A 20869-nucleotide genomic window follows, 5' to 3' on the forward strand; every position below is an offset into this window, starting at 1 on the left:
AAGCTCAGAGAGGACAGCAATTTCCTTAGACAAGCACAGCACTTAAATAGTGGAGTAAAGGCAGGACCTCATTTGCTGGATCTCACCACACTGCTCCACCACTTCTGCTCTGCGGTCTTATGATAGTAAGTAAAAGAGGAACCTTCACTCGTGGAACCTACATAATTATGGATAGACTGGAAGAGGAATACCCCGTATATGTAAGAACACTCAAACTTCCTGGTGGGGATCTCCACTTAGGGCCAGTCAACCACCCAAAGTTTCTCCCATCCTCTCCTCACACCTCAGCTGTGCCAGGGTCTCAGGAATGTGAAGGGTTAAGTCCCCACCACTTAGCAGAGCCGTTACTTTGCATTTAAATAGCACCGTTTGAGAATGCAGCATTCCTGGGAGTCTGATTTGAGTCTAAAGTGCTGAGCACCTGAAGGCTTCCTTACTTCCCGACCAGGTCATTTGCAGCTTCATTACTTAATAATTTGAAAGCTTTTTATGGAAATCAGTGGATAAAAGGAGATGATGAAGCGAAATATTATTATATTTAAGGACCCAGCAAAACAGGCTGCCAAGACGACCATGCCTGAGTCAGACTCTCTTGCTGGGGAGGGCGAGCTGTTGCCGTTGATGCTCAGATGGTGACTTCTTGCTCTTTTTGAAACTGCTTTTATTTGAAAGACATTCTTTCCCTAACAAAGACTAACAGGCTTTGAAATCATCAAGAAAAGAGTCCATCAGTGCTCCCTCATGATTCCTACCCTTCGTTGGCATTCTTGTCCCTCTGCCCACCTTCCTGGCTGCTGCTGTGCTGTCTGCCTGTATAAGGCTATGAGATTGTCATAGCCCACTGCAGTGGTCTCGCACACTGCCACTCTCGAAAGTCTTCATCGCTGTCCAGTTGAGAAAAAACATGGCTTGTTTGGGTAAAACACACGCCGTGCAAGCACAGGGTCCAGTGTTCAAATCCCCAGAGCCCATGTAAAGCTGGGTGGAAAGCAAAGATAGGAGAACCCATGGAATCTCACAGGCCAGCTAGCCTGACCTATAAACAGCAAAAGAGAGATCCCGTCTCAAAGAAAGTAGAGGTGAGGCACAGAACCCAGGGTTGTCGGTCTTCTATTTGCCGGATCTCACAAGCACACGCTAGTATAGATGCGCTTACACTCACATGCATGAGCGCATGCATGCATCACCCCCCCACCACACACACACACACACACACATACACATTGCCACCAACTCAGTGTTGAAGACTTGTAGATGGCTATGTGAAATTAGTGACAGCTGTTGGGTAAGAATGGGAGGATTCTAAGCAATTTTTTTTCTCTCATTCTCTTTCTTGGTCTGCAAGCATGGTCATCTTAGTTAGGGTTTCTGTTGCTGTGACAGAACCGGAACACCATGACCAAACGTAACTTGGGGAGGAAAAGGTTTATTTCAGCTTGCACTTCCACATCACAATTCATCACTGAGGGAAATCAGGGTGGGAACTACCTGGAGGCAGGAGCTGAAGCAGAAGCCATGGAGGAGTGCTGCTTCCTGGCTTGCTCAAGTGATTTTCTCACCCCACTTTCTTAGATACCCAAGGCCACCTGCCCAGAGGTGGCACCACCCACAATGGGCTGGACCCTCCCCACTTTAAGAACTAATTAAGAAAATGCCCCACAGGCTTACCTACAGCCCAGTCTTATTGATGCATTTTCTCGATTATGGTTCCTCTTCTCAGGTAATTCTAACAGTGGTCATGTTATCTTTTTAAAATTCTACAATTCTGAAAACTATGTTTGGCACATAAGATATATTTTGTTCGGGTAGAATGCCTGCCTGGCCTTAATCATATATGTGAGCATCTATACCTTCAACCATAAATCCCTTATAAATCAATTAAGGTTTCCCCTGCATACTAAAGGATGAACCCTCCTGCTTTCTCCCCAGCTGTGGCCCTCCTTGTCGTCATTCTTTGATTTATTCCTCCAAAAGAAGCAAGTTATTTTGGATACTGCACACTTTAGTTTGACCTAGAATGTCCCCCAGAGACTACTGTAGGGATCTAGCCTATAGATCCCTATGTCTATGGGGCTATAGGAAGTGATAAGAACCCTTAGGAGTTGGGGCTTAATGGAAGGAAGTTAAGCCGCGTGTGCCCTTGAAGGAGATATTAGGAAGTTGGCCCTTTCCTGTTTCTCTTCTGATTTTGGCCACAATAAAGTAAACAGGCTTTCTCCACCACACATTCCGACCAGAGAGCACCAGTTCTACCACAGGCCCAAGGCAGCAGAGCCTACCAATTGTGGGCAGAAACCTCTGTAACCATGAGCTGGTAGAAACCTTTCGCCCTTACATGTTACTTAGCTGGGGTATGTTGTCCGCAGAAGCTCCTAAGAACCTGCTCCTTTGTTTCCCCCTTCCCCCAGCTCTGGCAGCTCTGTGAGCACAAGGGCAGTGGTGTACATTCAGGGCTGCATCTTCAGCAGCAGCTGAGCCTCCTATAGGTCAGGGCTTAGCCAACACCTGCTGACCGAAAGGGTCCTTGCCATCAGCCGAGCACCGTCTGGAACCTACAGCTGCCGCACTCTGCCATAATCTTCACAACCTTGCAAGACTGGAAGACATCTTCTTCCCCACAAAGCCTTCAGTCCAGCTCCTATCCCCCCCAATTAGATTGGGAACCAGAGCCCCACAAGCCCAGCCTCTCTGTGTTCTTAGTTTCCTTTCTGCATTTGATTATACCCTTTGAATACAGAATTGCCCAGGTATCATTCATTCCTGCACTGAAAAGTAACTCTGTGTCCTCCAGTGACCACCACTTTCTTGGTCCCTTTTCTGGGGAGCCCTACAAAGGCAGGCGCCTGAGTTTGCTGGCTGCACGGCTTCCCCTTTTCTCTTTCCTGAACCTGCTTCAGTGGCTTGTCTGGCAGTAACAAAAGATGAACGGGCACTGGTAGCCACAGGGAGCAGGCAGTAGGGTAGCAATGGACAGTGGGACAGCATGGGGCATCAGATGGCATCCTCCTTCTCTCTCAGCATTTTTCTTTCATTTTTTAAGAAGAATTTATTTAGTTTTATTTTATGTGCGTTGGTGTGAGGGTATCAGATCCCCTGGAACTGGATTTACAGACAGTTGTGAGCTGCCATGTGGGTGCTGGGAATACCCTGGGTCCTCTGGAAGAGCAGTCAGTGCCCTTAACCACCGAGCCATCTCTCCAACCCTCAGCATTTTTCTTAAAGCTCCTGGATCTTCCTTCTCTTTTCTGCCAGCTTCCCTACTCCTAGGAGAGCTGTCTTGTTCTACCACTAACAGGCTTCTGGCTAAGATACATACCTCCTTCCTGACCTCTGCTTAAACTCCAGTCTCATGGATTTAAGTCATCGGCTGCCCCTGATGACTCTCCTTGGAGCCCCCACCCTCTTGATTTCATGCCCATGGCTGTCAGCTCTGATTGACGCTACCTTGGGTATTTATGTGTGACATCTCCCACTTTGCCTGTCCACCCTTTCCACCACCACCCCCCCCAACTGCAATGGCCTCCTGACCAGTGTCACCCCACACCACATCCCCTTCCCACAGCTGCCAGCAGACCTCTCTAACAATACACATCCGATCACAGTTCCCTTTTCTTCACAAATCCTTCCCTTGGAACAAGACCCTTTAAGCAACCCTGAAGGGCAGCAAAGGCCAAGACTTCCTCTAGCTTGTTGTCAATGATTTAATTAACTAATTCATTATTCATCCCTTGAATATTCTCTTGCACACCTCCTGTGTGTAGGGGAGGTCACAGGTGAAGCAGTTCATTGGCTCTACCACTGTCTTCAGAGAAGGGACCAGTCCCTTGGGGAGCAAGGTAAGACTGGGAGATAGGACCGCAGTGTCAAAAGCTGTGCCACTGAGATCACACAGGTGCTTCTGTGCACAGCAAGAGGGGCTGCCCTTCCAAAGGGAGGCATCTCCTGCCAGCACTGGAGTGAGGTGTGACTCGCCCTCCCTGGGCTCACCCTGGCTTTCTTGCAGCTGCTCCTGTTTGGAGGCACAATGTTCCTGCTTAGTGCATTCTGTTCCACATGAATTTTCTGTCAACCCCAAGAAATGAGTGTCACCTTGCCTGGCCCTTTGTTGCCTCTCAGCTGTGGTACTGGCACAAAGTTTTCCCTATTCACTGGAGACGGGGAGAAGGTGAGAGAGACAAGGACCTGGTGACTCAAGAGAGATGCTCATGCCCCACCCTTCTCTTCAGACTCAGGGAACAAGGGGGCTGTCGTGAACATAATAAGGACATGATAAAAACCCAGAAAATGAAGTTAAACCCAACCAAAGGGAAAGCTTGTGAGAAGGGGATGCTTGTGACCAGCAAAGGTAGGTCTTGGTGTGGTGCAGGATCTCAGAGCTGCCAGCCCAGCCCAGACATCCCTGACTGGGGCATAGAGAGCAGTGAGCTGTACCAGGGCTGCTTGAAGAGCCCTTCCTCTCCTGCTCCATGATTGCCAAGCCACGTCCTCAAAAACATCTCGGGAAAATTGTTATCTGCAAGCATTATGCAATTTTCCCATTGGAAATACAGGCTGTGTTTGAAAAGAAATTGAATGTGAGATGCTTCCGTGCAAATCTTAGAGTGGGCTTCAGATGCTTTCTCTAGCTCTGAAGCAGCTGGTCCAATAGTAGGTCGGGATGGCAGCTGCTTCCTGGGGGAGGCAAGGCATGGGATGAGCATTTGCTTATAGCCAGCCCTGCGTTGCTCCAAAGATGACTTGGAACCGGTGAGCCCAGCCACAGATATTTGTTACTTCTTATTGTGATGACAGAATACCTGATCAATGCAACTTAAGGAAGGTGGGGTTTATTTTGGCTCCCACTGGGCGGGTCCAGGGAAGGCATGGCAGCAGGATCTTGATGCAGCTGGCCACAGGGCATCCATAGCCAGAAAGCAGAGAGATGAACACTAAGACTCTCAGCTTGGTTTCTTCTTTGTATTCAGCCCAGCTCTAGAGTGGCGCTGTCCACATACACGGTGGGTCATCCTGCTTCAATTAGCCCAATCTAGACAATCTCTCCGAGGCGGCTCGTCTCCTAGGTGATACTAGATCCTCTCAGGTTGACAAGCAACATGAATTATCACACCTGAGCTCCTCAACCAGCCTCTGTGTGTGCCCTTCCCCATCCTCTGACAGCCTGGCGGCTCTCAGGTCATTCGGCCGCTGCTGCTCCCAACTGTTCCTGCTGATCCCCAGCTTGACTATGATGGTATCTCAGCCCGGGGCCCCAGTATAGTCCAGCGCAGTGCAGGTGAATTGAGGATGCAAAGGACACCAGCCTCTTGTTCATCCCAGCCTCTCACTCGTTCAACTCCGGCGGAGCATGTGCTGGGACAGTACAAGCAGTAAGCAAAAAGAAAGCCCTTGCCCTCCCGCTGCTCCTCCAGCAGGGGATGAAAACTAAATAAGCAGATACCCAGGAAGCTGCCCCATGGCAAGTGTTACAAAGAAAATCTATTCAGATGAAAGGATGGCAGTGTTGGATGGGGGAGGAGGAGGGCGGGGAACTGCTGTGTTCATCAGAGGTTTCATTGAAGAGGAGACATTTAAGTGAAGAGCTGGAGGAGAAGGAATGGGTGCTCTGGGATCTGGGGGAACAGCATTGAGGATATAGGGAACAAGAAGCTCAAAGTGCACTTGACATTGAGGGGATAGGGGACAGCAAGTTCAGAGTGCACCTGACATACTGGAAGAAAAGCAAGGAGTCTGTGATCCTGGGGTACAATGAAAGGAGGAGCAATGGATACAGTCAGAGAGGGAAGGGAAGAGAGAGAAGGGAAGAGAGAACAGATCACAGGGGCCTGGCAAGGCCCCCACCCACTGTGGGCATCAAGGTCAGAGGATTTCAACCAGCAGATCATGATATGGCTGCCACGCAAGAAATAAAAAGCCCTATAGGGTTTGTTTTACCACATTCACAGTGGTGCCCACAACAGCTTGGCTCTGAAGAGAGCCTCCCTGTGAAAGTTACACCATGGAGGGAGGTGACTTGAGGAGCAGGTACAAGAGAAAGAAATCACTTTCCAGATTTCCACAATCCCCGGCCTGGTGACCATCTCTCCTTGAGAGCTAGAACCAAGGTCTAACAGTTACCCCCCCCACACCAGACCTCACCTCCCAGGGATCCACACGTCTAACCCTGTACCCTAGGGAGAACGCCCAGAGAACGCCTCCAACTAAGAAGCATCCGGGGGCACTCGGGTTACATACAAAACACAGCAAAAGAGACTTGCTAGCAGGTACAGCCATCTAGAGCCACAGTGGTGGCCTAGGCCAGGGCGGCCATGCAGATGGGGCGTAAGCTAGATGGTGAGGATGGTGGAAGCAGATCCGGCAGCAAGGCTGATGGAATGGATGTGGCGGGTGAGAGAGACCTCATGGGTGGCCACCTGGAATGTTGGCGCTACCCCGAATGATTCGGGAAGGATGAGGAATGGGGAGAGAAGGTAGGGTTTGGTTCCAGCTGAAATATTGCACAGCTGGTATACAAATCAGAGGCAAGGCTGGCATACATGATTTTGGGGGTGGAGGCACACATTATTGGAACTCATGTACAAGGGCCAAAGAAAGGGAAGGATAGTTGCAAGTGGACACTGATCATGTAGAAGATGGGATTCGGTTCCCAGCATCCATGTCAGGTAGCCTGGGAGATCTGGAACCTTCTTCTAGCTACCATGAGCTCTGCACTCATGTGTCTATACCCACACAGACACACATACACACACATATATAAAAACTGAATCTTTAAAAAAAATCCCATGTACAATTGACTGTGTAAGGCTTAGACTAGGCAAGATGACTGGAAGAGTGGACAGAACATGAAGGAAAGAGGATCAAAGTTGGGCACTGCTGTGTATAAAAGATAGTGAAGGGGTCTACAGAGAAGACCAAGAAGGGGTGGCCAAAATGATTTCGAGGAAATGAAAAGACAGTGAGCCCCAGGAGTACGAGCTAGGGAAGAGGGAGAGGTCCTTTTGCCAGGCACTATTGAGTACTCCTGGGTACAGCCTTTGCCTTGGGCATGGAGAGGTCACTGGTGACCTCCACAAGAGCAGTTCCAGAGGCGAGATGAGTCCTAGTTACCTCTTCTGAGATCTGAGGAGCGTATAGCTGCCTGCCTCAAAGGGCCACAGTGAAGAACCTCAGAGATCTGGGCAAACTGTAAAGTGCCACCAGAAAATTCCTGTCCTTATTTATAACCCAATAAACCCAAAGCCTGCCTAAATGATGGGAGTCTACCATTGGGCACAATCGATTTGAAGGATGTGGCAGTCCTGTTATCACCTCATAAAACGGCTCATTTCCAGCAGTTCGTCCCTGGATGCCACCAAGGGATGCAAAGTTACCCATGTAGCTAGAGTCATCCGAAGTAGATGAGAGTAAGTGGGGACTCTGGGAAAGGGCAGAGCGGATAATGGAGGCATACAGCGCTCAAGGTGTTTCCACCCAGGGTTCCAGGTTGTTCATCAGAGAGAACTAGTGGTCTGTGCTTCATGGAAGGAACTCCTTGAGAAAACTACCAAATGGGACCAGGGGAGCACAGACTAAGATGGGCAAAATGACAGGGGGCATTGGGCAGGTAGAAAGACGTGAGTTGTGGGGTCAGACATCCTGCGCTGGGGTCCGTGTTCCTCGGTGGAGTGCAGAAGTCACTTGACGGATAGACACATGTTGATGTGTGGTAGGTGGCAGAGTCTCTACAGATACTTTGGTGTTTTAGGGGCGTCCTCTTTTTAGTAGAAGCTCTTCTCCATCTCAAGGAGCCTGTCCCACCCTCATCCCCCCCCCCCATACACACCACCAACAACCACTGTTCCTATCAAAACTAGTACTCCAGACAGCGTTACCTTTACGGTTGTTGTGAACACTGCCTGCTAAGCCTCCTACTGCAGCTTGCTATTTAGAACTCCGAGCCTCTAAGACATAGCAGGAACAGCATGAAGAGATGGGGCCAGCTCTCCCAGGCCACCCTCACCCCTCGCTCCTGCGCACCTGGAATATCTGGAGTCGACCTTGCTTAACTGAGAAACTGCTTTGGCCAAATAAGTATGTTTCTGGGGATTAAATATAAATATATATATATATATATGTATATATATTTAATATATATACTGGCTTTGTTTCTGTAGAATGTGGATTAAGTAGAATGCTATATACAGGTAATTGTCAAACTGCCTATACACGGCTTTCAAAACTTTTCCACTCATAAACCCCTTCTGCAGGAGAAATTTTTAAACAATTCTGGGCCGGGAGGTAGTGGCGCACGCCTTTAATCCCAGCACTTGGGAGGCAGAGGCAGGCGGATCTCTGTGAGTTCGAGACCAGCCTGGTCTACAAGAGCTAGCTCCAGGACAGGCTCTAAAGCTGCAGAGAAACCCTGTCTCGAAAAACAAAAAAATAAATAAATAAATAAATAAATAAATAAATAAAATAAACAATTCTGGGTATTTAGGTAAGTAAGATGGGTATATAAACCACTTTCTGACAATAACCCATAATAGGTCTTATTTTAAAACAATTTGTTGAGCACATATGATCTTGCCTTTTATTAAAGTCAAAAGCAAATTTGCACACTGACAAGGTGCCTGTACTTATCTGTTTTTACATAAAGAATTAAACTTTGGCGAAATATTTGACTCTGAGGGATGTAGAGCATCTTCAGTGTTTTCCAGAGTTGACTCATATTTTGATATTTTAATCATCAGTGCTGAGAAGGCCACTTTTCATATATATATACAGCAAATGGCTAAAATATAGCTAGAGACATTTCAGAAAATTTCTAGAAACTCTGTTCTTATCCCAAAGCAAAATTAATTTAATAATTTTTATGAAAATAAAATCAGCAACTCAAATAGCAACTAGAAAAATCAGATACTATAATATCATACAACGAAAAATAGAGAAATGTGATGCTGATATGTTGAGGGATGAGAATGGGGATATACTGCCTTTTTCTTGATCAAATCAGCGTGCATCTATAAGAGCAGAGAATTAGATACATAACAACACTGCATTTTCTAACATGCAATAGTTTTGAGTCTGAGTCAAGCTTTCATTGGCCTTGTGTGGTGTGTGACATCCTACTCGGAACAAAGAGCATACTGTGTGTTCAGAACCAAGGCTGCGGTGAAGTCGCTAGATACAGTGTAGGTGAGTGCATCGAGAAACACTTTGGATTTAATAGGCCTTTGTTTTTTAATTCAATGTGCATTCATTGGGTCATTGTACATTCTGCAACCTTCCACTGAATCACACAGCCTTCATGTTCAGTCGCATGATCCCACTGGGTCATGCCATCATAATTTAAAAAGCTAGAGACCTGACATATAAAAACAGGAAGTCAGAGTTGTTTGTATCAGCTTTTTCCTCCCCGATCACCAACTCCATCTCCCTTGTCTTCCTGGGAAGAGAGAGCACGTTCTTTCTTACCTCAGGCAGGGTACCCAAGCTGGTGTTAATGACAGCCTCAGAGTTGCTAGGAGCAGAGGAAGCCTCAGAGGAAGGAAACAGCTTTGGTGTCTGACTGGGAGATGACGTCAAACATGAGGAGTCAGACAGGTGCTAAGAGGAGCCTAGAAACCAGGAAGGAAGGAGGTGGCAGACAGACTCAGCCAGTCTCCGGCTGTGGGCATAGGGTGAAGGTCCCGCCCTGCCCCCAGATTCCCAGCTCCTGCCAATCATGCCGTTTCTGCCTCCTGCCTGTTGTTATTCAGCATGAACCTCGCTCCTCCAGCCTGACTGACCCCATAGCCTGTTTAGGGCCATGCTTTTCCCACATGGCACAAGTAGCTGTTGGTGTGAGTCCAGCAGCCACCGCCTCCAACGAGTTTACCCAGAGCAAACTGTAAGACAGACATGGTGACCTGCAGTTTCTCGGGGAGGGGGGAGCTTATTTTAATTGGCGCGTCTTTGGAAACGTGCTAACAGCATCTAAACAAGGCCTACCCTGTGGCTGCCTTGAAGTACTCCATTTGAAAAGCATCCTGTGGGAGGTGTAAAGGGGCTCGAAGGATCCTTGAAAGATCCTGGCTGTGCCTTGGAGGCTTGTTAAAACAAGCTTTTCATTTAAGCCTGACGTGTAGATTGCTTACTCTGAATTTAAGCCTGTTGTTCTTCAGAGTATGAAATGCCCAGAGCCCCAGGGGCCGCATCTATGCTCCTCTGACCACAGAAACCCCCCTGCAGCTGCTCACCAAGACTTGGAGCTTGGCTGAACCCAAGGAAGCCCTCCCAAGGCTCTGTGGGTAGCTGCAACTGTGCCCTCCACTCTGAACTGAGAGTATCTCCAGTCTAAACCGCTCACTGTGAATGTACCTGCAGAGCAAGGCTGGTATTCCAGGGTGCTTCCTGTATAAACAGGTCACAAGAGCAGTGTCATGTGGTTCCCTTAACAGACCCATTTCACAGATGAGAAAACTGAGCAGGATCAAGAGACTTACCAAAAGACCCAGAATTAACCAATGGAATAGTTGGGATTTGAATCTGAATTCTTTTTCTTTCAACCACCCAACTTTCTAACCTGCTTGACCAGTAAACAGCAAAAAAAAAAAAAAAAAAAAAAAAAGCAGTACCTGAGGTGCACAAAGCCATGAGGAGCTGGGTGTGTATACATTCTTTCAGGAAATATTCATTAATATAGGCATTTTGAGGGTCCAACCATGGCTTTAAATGTCTTCATCTTTGGATTGTTCAATGACACGAAAACACTTGGGTGTGTGAAATGGGCACACATTACGGTGTCACTTACAGAAACAGTTAAATAGCCGCTTAATATATATGTACATATACATATATATATATCATACGCACACACACAAGTGTATTTGAGCATGGTGGTACACGCCTATAATCTCAATCCCCAGGAGTCTAAAATAGGAGAGGCACACATTTAAGGCCAGTGTACACGACAAGACTTTGTCTTAAAGAGAGAAGGCACCAGAGAGATGGCACCATGGTTAAAAGCACTGGCTGCCCTTTAGAGGACCCACACAGATCGTTCACAGCCACCGGCAACTGCAGCCCCAAGGGCTTCTGCTGCACTTCTCTAGCCCCCAAAGTCACCTGCACTCACATGCACACATGCACATGCCTGCACACACACTCACATGCTTGCATACACACATATATAAAAATTGAAATTAAATGATAAGGAAATCATCCTCTACATAATATAAATATTTGAATATTTTGTTTTAAGCATAGTTTTTTAGAATTTGTTAAAAGATTTATTTATTTATGTTTTTATATATATATACCCTATTTGCATAAATGCCTTTATGACAGAAAAAGGCATCAGATTCCATTTGGAGATGATTGCGAGCCACCATGTGGTTGCTAATAATCAAACTCAAGACCTCTGGAAGATCAGCCAGTGCTCTTAACTGCTGAGCCATCTCTCCAGCCCTTTAAGCATGTTTTTATGAATTAAAAAATCTTAAGAAAGAAAAGAGAAATAAGGCTGGGCAGTGGTGGCGCACACCTTTAATCCCAGCACTTGGGAGGTGGGGGTAGACAGATCTGTGTGAGTTCAAGGCCAGCCTGGTCTATAAGAGCTAGTTCCAGGACAGCTAGGATTGTTACACAGAGAAATCCTGTCTCGAAAAACCAGAGAGAGAGAGAGAGACAGAGACAGAGACAGAGAGACAGAGAGAGAGATAATGAAATAAAAAGAAAGAAAATAATGTGTCATTTTAGTGAGTGCCTGTGGGTAACCAGCTACTTGGATGTGGCCATGAGTAAGTCAGCCTGTCCCCAGGGCTGTAGGATTTAGTTTTACCAGAAAGAAAAATCAATGTTCAACAAAAATACTTGTTTGTTAGTTTTGCAGCAGTGTTGGTTGGTTGGATGGTTGGATGGATGGATGGTTGGATGGATGGATGGATGGATGGGTGGATGGGTGGATGGGTGGATGGATGGATGGATGGTGGTAGAATCTCTTTATGCAGCCCCGGCTGTCCTCTAACTCAAGGTCCTCCAGCCTCAACCTCCTAAGGATTGGGATTGTATTCTTAGGTATATGTGTTCTCATACCCAAGAAAAATATTTCATATTTAAAATGAGTGTCCCAAAATGCTTCTTTCTTATTTCAATGACTAAAACGAATTATCACAAAAGGAACCAACAGTAAGCTGTAGATGGGCCCTGCAGTGTAAGCACTCGATGAGACCATTTACAACAAGGAGTTGTCCTGCCCACACACAGACCCAGCATTTTCTGAACACCTGTACAATGAAAATAAAGCAGATAAATAAAACAGTAATGGAAGGTCTGGGCTATTGTTGCTGGGTAATATACTGCAGAAGCAAAATCAATATGTCATTAGCTAGGACCCAAAAACCATGATTTAATTGTAAATCAAGGTGAATCTGTAGGACCAGCTGGCTCCATGACTGCCTCAACTCCACCCACATTGATTCTAGTTCTGCAGTGAGCTATTTCTTAGTGGACAACATCTCATTACTCGGATCTGGTATCGTAGGCTTCATTTCGATGTCGTGAACTGGCTTGCCATGATTTGAAGATTTCCAGCGCTCGAAAATTTTTAATTGTGAGCTATGCTATTTGGTATATATTCTATGGCATCTGTAGACTGTTCTGAAAGAAGATTTCTCATGAAGTGGCATGAAAGAAAGTGTGAAAGTCAGGGTGCAAGGTAAGACTCTCAGTCTAATGAGGGCTTTATGAGGGAAGGCATATGTAGTCCACACACAAACACATGGAGGTGCATACACTAGCTAGCAAGAGGCCTGAAGGATCTGTGCCTAGCTGTACTGTTCTGGAGAAGGAAGAGAAGACAGAAGGCAGGGGCGATGCTGAAGCAGGCTGTACTCAACGTTTACACCGTGTGCTCCTGTGATGCTAAAAATTTTCCACAATAAGCGCATATTATTCTGAAATTGAGAAGCGAAGAGGAAAGTAGTTCCAGCAGTAGATGATAAAGGTCACATGGCCCAAATATAGGAAAGAAGGCATGATCATGGAAGTCATACGGAGCCACTGATGGCTCAGGGTGGGGCATAGCTTGGGCAGTTTGTGGACATGAACACAGAGGTCCTGACCAGGGTGAGGGGCAGGAGCTGGAGGGAGCCAGTGATGTTTCTCATCTGCCCAGGTGTCTGGTGCATGTGACTTAGATACAGATGGGGCCTCTGGAGGAGGAGTGGATATGAAGGCAGAGGAGGGACCCCATGTGGACATAGATGTTGTGGGAGATGCTGAGCTGGCATCACAGAAATAACTCCTGTCCCATGTGTGACTTCATGACAGACAGCTTCTGTTAGCCCGCCCCAAAGATGTATCACAGTGACACATTGCAAACAAATACATAAATCTTCTGTGAGAAACGGGAACCCTCAGGAGCCCAGGGTAGGCTTTTCCTGCAGACTTGCAGGTGTGGGGTTATCTACACACCCAGGGACTCTTTCCTCCAGCCACAATGGACAGTCTAGGAAGACTGCGCTCAGACAGACGCTAGGAACTCTGTCAGCTTGTTCCAGCTCCTGCCCCTTCTCCTCACCCAACCCAGGTCACCAGAGGTCCAGACCAAACTGGGTGTGGATAAAGCCCCTTCCTTGCAGAGGCCTTCACATGCCCCCTTTCCTGATGGTGGTCAAGGCCCTCAAGCAGAGAAGAGTTTCTATAATGTTTGGCCGAGAGACTCCTTTGGCCCCTTAATTCAGCTTTCTGGGTGCTCTGGGAGTTCCAGGGAGCTCACTAATTCATCCCAAGTAAGCTCTAAGCATGGCTCTGAGGACAGAAAGTAGCTGTAAGACAGGCGAACAGGTCTCTGAACTCAGAGGTCTGTGCAATTGTCAGCACAGCTCTGTTGTAAGGAGGCTGCTTGTTCATCCCGGCCACCCAGAGCCAAAATAATCACACAGAAACTATTAATTAAATCACCGCTTGGGCTATTAGCTCTAACTTCTTATTGGCTAGCTTTTACATCTTAATTTAACCCATCGCCATTAATCTGTGCCTCACCACGAGGTCGTGGGCTACCAGCAAGGTTCTGACGTCTGTCTCCGGTGGGGCTTCTCCTATTCTGCCTCCTTTCTCCCAGCATTCAGCTAGTTTTCCTCCACCTACCTCTATTCCCTGTGCAGGCCCAAAGCAGTCCTTTATTAACCAATGGTATTCACAGTATACAGAGGAGAATCCCACATCACATCTCTTCCTGCCCCAGTTGGTACCATTCTGGTTGTTCCTGTGTGTTATGGTTGATAGTGGTCAAGCTGATGGGTCCAGGCTAGGGGAAGGCAGTAACTGAGGCCAATGAAGTCCAGTCTGAGGATATCTGGAGATGATTCTGGAGCTATGCAGAACTGCTCATGACACCCTTCACCTCTGTGTGGAACTGGAAGTGAAAACCCAACTCGATCTCAGTGTCAAGTCAAACAAGACCCCAAGATTCTGACCTTTGCTGCCAGATGACCACATAATGTTTGTCTCCAAAATACTAATTCTCAAATTCTTCCTCAGAAATCATTTGAGGCCCCCCATAATTTACTGATGCTCTATATACTGTCCAATCAAAATAGAGCAGATGCCCCATGGGGAAGGAGTATGAGAGCTTTGGTCCGGCATTCCTGTCTGTGAGAGTGGGGTCTCCACAGCAGGAGGGTGCCTCAGGGTGACAGCACTCAGGCTAAAGTGCTGGCTGCCTGAACAGAGCCTGATGACCAGCGTTGACCTGGACCAGGCCCCTCGCAGTGTCTGGATGCTGTGCTCATGACTCAGCCCTTCATTCTGAACAAACAGAAAAGTCTAGCCAATAGAGGTGAAGTCTGGGTTACAGCTGGATCCAATGGGGAATGGGCTAGACGGAAGAATTCAAGTGTAACTAAGTGGGATTATCCATATCCAGATTATACCTACACACTGGACCCCCAGTGCCACCTTCTGGTGTCGCTGGAGGAAAATGGCTCCACAGCACACGACAAAATAGGGATAGACAATCTGACTCCACCAAATTCCTCTTGTTGCCGTAAGCCTAGCTCACTACATTAAACATGTGTGGTTCTCTTGCAGAGTGATGAGGTCCTCACTGTCATCAAAGCCAAAGCCCAGTGGCCAGCCTGGCAGCCAGTCAATGTGTAAGTACCACTTTCCCTCCCTGTCCCACCTTAACCTTGCCCCGGAAGCCACCTCGCTTGTCACTTAATGTAAGTTATGCCGTTGCAGTTAGTAATAATTCTCAGAAGAGCAAGATAAGGAGGCATTGCCCATGTGGAAAGTCTTATCTTCTTGGGAATATACATCTGGCCTCTGTTTTCCCCAATGGTCCTCCATCCACCACACAGAACCAATTCAGACATATGAGTAACCATGGCATGTTCCGTGTGTCATCAGCCCAGAAGACTGAATACACATATGTTCTATTCTCTGGCAACTCAGATGTGCTTACTGTAAGCAAGTCCCAGTTCTCGGTCCCTCTCTTGTCTCTGTCAACTCTGTCCCTTAGAGAGTTATCTGCCCTGAAGTCTTTGGTGGCCCGGGGGTTCTGCCAGTTTCAAACAACCATAATCCCAGATGGGTGGGTAGATGACCAGACCACAGATCGATACCAGATGATGGATGGATGGATAGATGAATGTATGGCTGGGGTGGAGGGAGGGAGGGAGGGAGGGAGAGAGAGAGGGGGGGGAGGGAGGGAGAGGGAGAGGGAGAGAAAGAGACAGAGTAATGAACAGTATGGAGAGAGAGATGCAGAGAGAGAGGGTCAGTTTGGGAAATACCTCTTTATAGATGGCCAACACTGAACTTAAACTCATCATGCCCAAAATGGGACTCTTCACCTTCACACAAACCTGTTCTTAGCCAGCTGTGGGAGGCAGAGCAGGTGGATCTCTGTGACTTTGAAGCTGCCTGGTCTACAGAGTGAGTTCTAAGTTAGACAGGGCTACATGATGAAACTCTATCTTAAAAAACACAAAGAAACACATCCTGCTCTTCTTCATGTGGGGAGACACCTAAGTGCAGTGCTCACAAAACCTCACTTATTCTCCTACTGTCGCACAAGTCAGGCCTTACCCGGCTGTCTCCTCCGATCAGGTCAGACTTCCATCAGCCTCCCGATCCTGACCTGCTTCAGCTCATTTTACAATTTCCCATAATTCAGTTCATCAGCTGTATCATTATACATGATTTTTTTTTTTTAAAGAATCTAACCCTGCTGTGTTCCCCTTCTTCTTAGCATCTTTCTTTTCAAACACACACAAATGTGTGTTTAAGGTGGGGGACGCCTCTCCCTATAAGCATCCACCAAAAGCCCAGTTACCTCAGTCTACCCTAACAGTGACCCTTTACAGATGTTGAAACTCAGATGTGTCCCTTCTATGACAAGCCCAGTGTTACCTTCTGGTTCTGTTGAGGGTAAAATAAGAGTGTCAGCCATATCCAGATGTGGCCCTAACCCACCTCCTCTATTTAGAACAAGATCCTCAGATTCAGTAACGACATAATCATTTTCTCACCTTCTAATACATTTCTCTCTTTTAGTAAAGCTTCTGATCAGCCTGAAACTAATAGCAGAATTATCAGTAATAAATTGGCTCTTGTCTCACAATGACAGGAAACAAAATCCGACCTCCACTTCACCCCGAATCCTTCAAGCAATGACAACTGAAGCGCTTCATTGATTCAGTAGCTGCTTACTGAGGTCTCCAAAGACAGGCTCCACAGTGGGGAGTGGGGAGGGTACTATGGCGAGGAGAACTCTTCCTGGTGCCAGCCCTTCAGTGGGACAGGTATTTAGCAAATATGTATATGTAAAGGAAAGTCATGGTGAGGTCAGAATGAAGAAGAATACAGCACATTCAAAGCATTAAAAGGTTTCTAATTTCTGCATAACTAGATGCAGAAATCAAAGGTGAACTTCGTGTGGGGCCAAGCTATGCACCATTAAAAGTCTTAAGAATGGTAGGGTCGTCAGGAGGTTGGAGTAGGAGAGACATGGTCAAAGTATATTTATGCACTTGTATGACAATATCCTTGTGGAATCCAGTCCTCTGTATAATAAGTATACCAATAAAAGGGGAAACTTTTAAAAAATTTTTTTTTCAATTAAGACACTGAAAAGTTTTCGGCAGAATATGACCAGAACAGCATTTGAAAATCAAAAGGCAGTAGCAATGCCGAGATCCCAATATGAAAAGTTTGATGCGGTGGGATGGACAGGCCACAGGCAGCTGCAGAGAGCCAGGAGGGAGGTGACTGCCACTCCTGCTGGGATGGCAGTGATGGGAGGGGAAACGGAAGAGATGCAGTGATAAGATGTAGAAGTAAAGCTGGCAGCTATGGTGACAGACTGAGGGACAAAAAGATGAGGGAGACAGAGTGGTCAAAATGCTTCTCGGGTGTGGGGCTGACCCAAATAGGGAACTGGTCCCATCCATGACTGGGGACATTAGACGAAGTTTGATGGGAAGACCCATGAGATCAACTGACCATGACATGCTGTTAAGATGCCTTCAAGACATTTCTGTGAAAATCAAGTACCTAGATCATTATGTAACTTTGACTTTCAGGGCTAAAATCTCTGCCGATGTAAAACTGAGTCAAGAATGAATGAGAGACTTTCCAAAGATGCTTAGGAATAAGAGGCAAGGACTTAGGACAGAGTCCCGAAGCCTCCCCATTCTTCATGGTGAAGAAAACTTGCCTTCAAAAGAAACCAAAAAAAAAAAAAAAAAAAAAAAAAAAAAAAAAAAAAAAAAAAAAAAAAAAAAAAAAAGAACAGCAAAAAGGTCCCAAAGAAAGCATGGTTTCCCTAAACCCAGAAAAGAGTGTTTCAGGAGAGTGGCCAGCAATGCCCAAACCAGCAGAGATATGAGGTTAAGTCAAGACTACATAGTATTCTTTAGATTCACAAACATTAAGGTTATTGTGACCTTCTACTGTGGGATGGGGAAGACCCTGCACACAGAGGGTGAAATCGGGACAGGGGGAGGTTGCAGAGTCACAAATACAAATGACCAGTCAAGCCTGCGAGAGAAGACTAAGGACGCCTGGACTGTGGCTGTGAAGGGCTGAAAATCAAGTAGAGCTGAGTGTGTCTGTCTGCGTCTGTGTGTGTGTCTGTGTGTGTCTCTGTGTCTGTGTGTGTGTCTGTGTGTGTGTTGCTGGCCTGGAGGTGGTTTTTTGGTTTTGTTTTTGTGGGGGTTCTCTTTTATCTTTTTCTTTTTCCAAGATGTGAAAGGCTTTGTGAAAAATTGAAAGACGTATTATTTGGGGATACCTTCACCTATCCCTCAGACTTCCTGAGACCCAGTGGAAACAAAAAAAATTAATTGATGGCAAACACTCAGCCCCCAAAACATCCCAAACCTTTCCACTCCACACTATGGGCTTGTTAAGGGAAAGGAATTTTCCTTTGATTTGCCCAAACCCTCGACTCCCTTTTCTTTTTCCAAATCTCATTAGGAAGTCAAATTAGGAAGCCTACACGCAGCCAAGTTTTGTTTTGCCCTAACAACCCTCCCCTGAAGCCTGCCTGATGGAGGTTAATGGGATTCCAGCCTCCCCAGCCCGGTGGAGAGCCTGGGTGACCTACTTTCAAAGTCCCGTCTGTTGAAACTGACTTGTTTTTCAGCATCTTCATCCCATTCCCAGTGCCCCTTCTCAAAAAACAGTCGTGAATGAACAGATTAGCTGGTGACTTGTTTAATTCAATAAATCAAGCCAGCACAACTGACAGCCCACTGTTCAGGTAGAGACAGGAAAAGACAAATTCTGAGCAAAGCTACATCCTTCACTGGTTCCTCACAATCATAAGTGGAAAACAGTTCCTACAAATCATTCTGAATTTGCACTACTCCGTTCCTCCAGGGTGGTCTGAATGCTGAGAATTACCGGAACTTTCAAAGATATTTATCTCCTGGAAAGAACTGGCATTCCCCCTAAATTATTCCCATCCATTCTTGGTTATCTCTGGCTTAGACAACGGCCCGTGTTTGTGAGGTCTGCTGTGTAGAGACTAAGTCAACTTCTCTAGAAATGAAATCAGAATTATCTTCTATTTAAATTATTAGCCCCCAGGTTCCAGGGCCCCTCCTGCTTCCTAGCAGTCACCTGGGTCCATCCACACTCTCGGGGTAGCGAAGGAGCACGGACTATGCAGGTGGTAGATCTGCGTGTCCAGATGGACTTGGAGTCCCAGATGCCTTATGGTTAGAAACGAGAATGTTGCAAGAACCTGACAAACCCTGAGCCGCCAACTCAAGGCTTCAGCCAAATAAATGGCTTGGGCGCCCCCTGGTGACTCAATGGAGTTTCTACACGTGAGAAAAAAATCGAACTCATGAGACAAAACTAAACTTTTAGAGACTGTTCCAGGTCTCGTTGGTATGCACAAATGTCTTGCCTCTTTTCCTCTGTGTTGTGTTTTGGGAAGTTTTGTTGCAAACGAGCCATAGTATTGTCAGGAGCCATGAGAAGCAATTTCTTCACAGTAGGTGAGGTTACAAACTCCTGTCCCTGTGCCCTCCTCCCATGCGCCACACTCTCTCACGGAGCTAAAGAAGACGTTTCTCCATGTAGCCACTTATTTTTAATTTGTGCATGTGTGAGTTATCTGTTCAGAACTCTCCTGACACTTTCCAGTAACGCTAGATAGCAACATTTTTGAAGACACGCCATTTTTATTGGGACCTGAGATGTTAAGATTAGCATCTTAAATGTCCCCCAGAAAGATAAAGGCTTGGTTTCCAGCTTGCGGCACTCACGGGAGGTGACAAAACTTCAGGAGTTAAAGAGAAGCTGGGTCTGTGGAGGTCTGTGCTTGGAAGGTGGATTAGGGCCCAGCCACCTTCTCTTGTGGCTCCACCATGATGCACTGTCTGCCACAGTCCCACAGGCACATGGTCAAGGGACACGGACTCAATTTCTGACACCAGGACCTTTCTTCTAAGATACTTTCCTCAGTTGTTTGTGACAGTAACCGAAAACTAGAGCAAGAAGGGCCACAAGGATTTTTAAATCTCAGAGCTGTGCGTGTAGATGTAATGATATATCTTAGGGACAGGACCCAAGTCTCAACATGCAACATGTCTCATGTGCACCTTCTACACACAGATGAGTCTGCACAGTATTTTAATGCATCTGCAATTTGACTGTAGACTATCACATGTAATCAAGGGCAGAATTCTCCACCTGGGTTTTGTGTTACTGATCAGAAAGGTTCAGATTGGTGGCTTTGAAGATTTGTAATACTAAGCATGCACCATTCTCTTTATTATACAGAGGTTTCGATTGATGTATAATTCAGTCGGTTTCCTTTGCAGCTGCTTTTCCTGTTTCAAATATAAGAAAGGTAACATTTCTCTCACAGAATGTTTTCTCAAATGTTTGGTGTTTTTCTACAATCTAGATGTTTTCTCTTTGGTTCTAGAGCTATTGTTTGCTGTATGGTGTTCGGTATGAATCTGTATTTTCATTCTAGTGGTCTGACACCACTTGGTGAACAGTCTTTCCTCTCAGGCTCCCTTGAGTAGATGATTTCATGCAAGGGCAGTCTCTAGACTCTCCATTTTGGGCCACTAATTTCTATTTCTGTTTTCCTTTGAATATCCTATTATTTAAATTAGATATGTCATATACTCTGAATGTAATAATCTGTATCAACTCTCTCTGCTTTTAAAAAAAGATTCATATTTAAATCCTAGATAAAAGAAAATTAAGACATCAAATTGGCAAAATGTCATATCTTGGAAGACCTGGCATCAAAAGAGCATAAATAAGAACTTTTATTAAAGTTTGATTAAATTAAAGAGCCCCAGTTCTGGCTAGCATTTCCTGAGAAAAAGTCACACATGATGCTTATCCTTTTCATTATTTTAAATAAGGTTTTTCT

General features: G+C 46.2%; 1 protein-coding gene across 1 annotated transcript in view; it reads left to right on the top strand.

The window, feature by feature from the left end:
• Window positions 1-20869, top strand: part of Spon1 (spondin 1) — a 289221-nt gene that overhangs the window by 249246 nt on the left and 19106 nt on the right. The window contains exon 7 of the mRNA XM_038335002.2: window positions 15049-15113. Coding sequence (XP_038190930.1) covers window positions 15049-15113 — 65 coding nt within the window. The remainder of the gene's footprint in view (window positions 1-15048; window positions 15114-20869) is intronic.

This window comes from Arvicola amphibius, chromosome 1, assembly GCF_903992535.2.
Source record: "Arvicola amphibius chromosome 1, mArvAmp1.2, whole genome shotgun sequence".
Lineage (NCBI taxonomy): Eukaryota > Metazoa > Chordata > Mammalia > Rodentia > Cricetidae > Arvicola > Arvicola amphibius.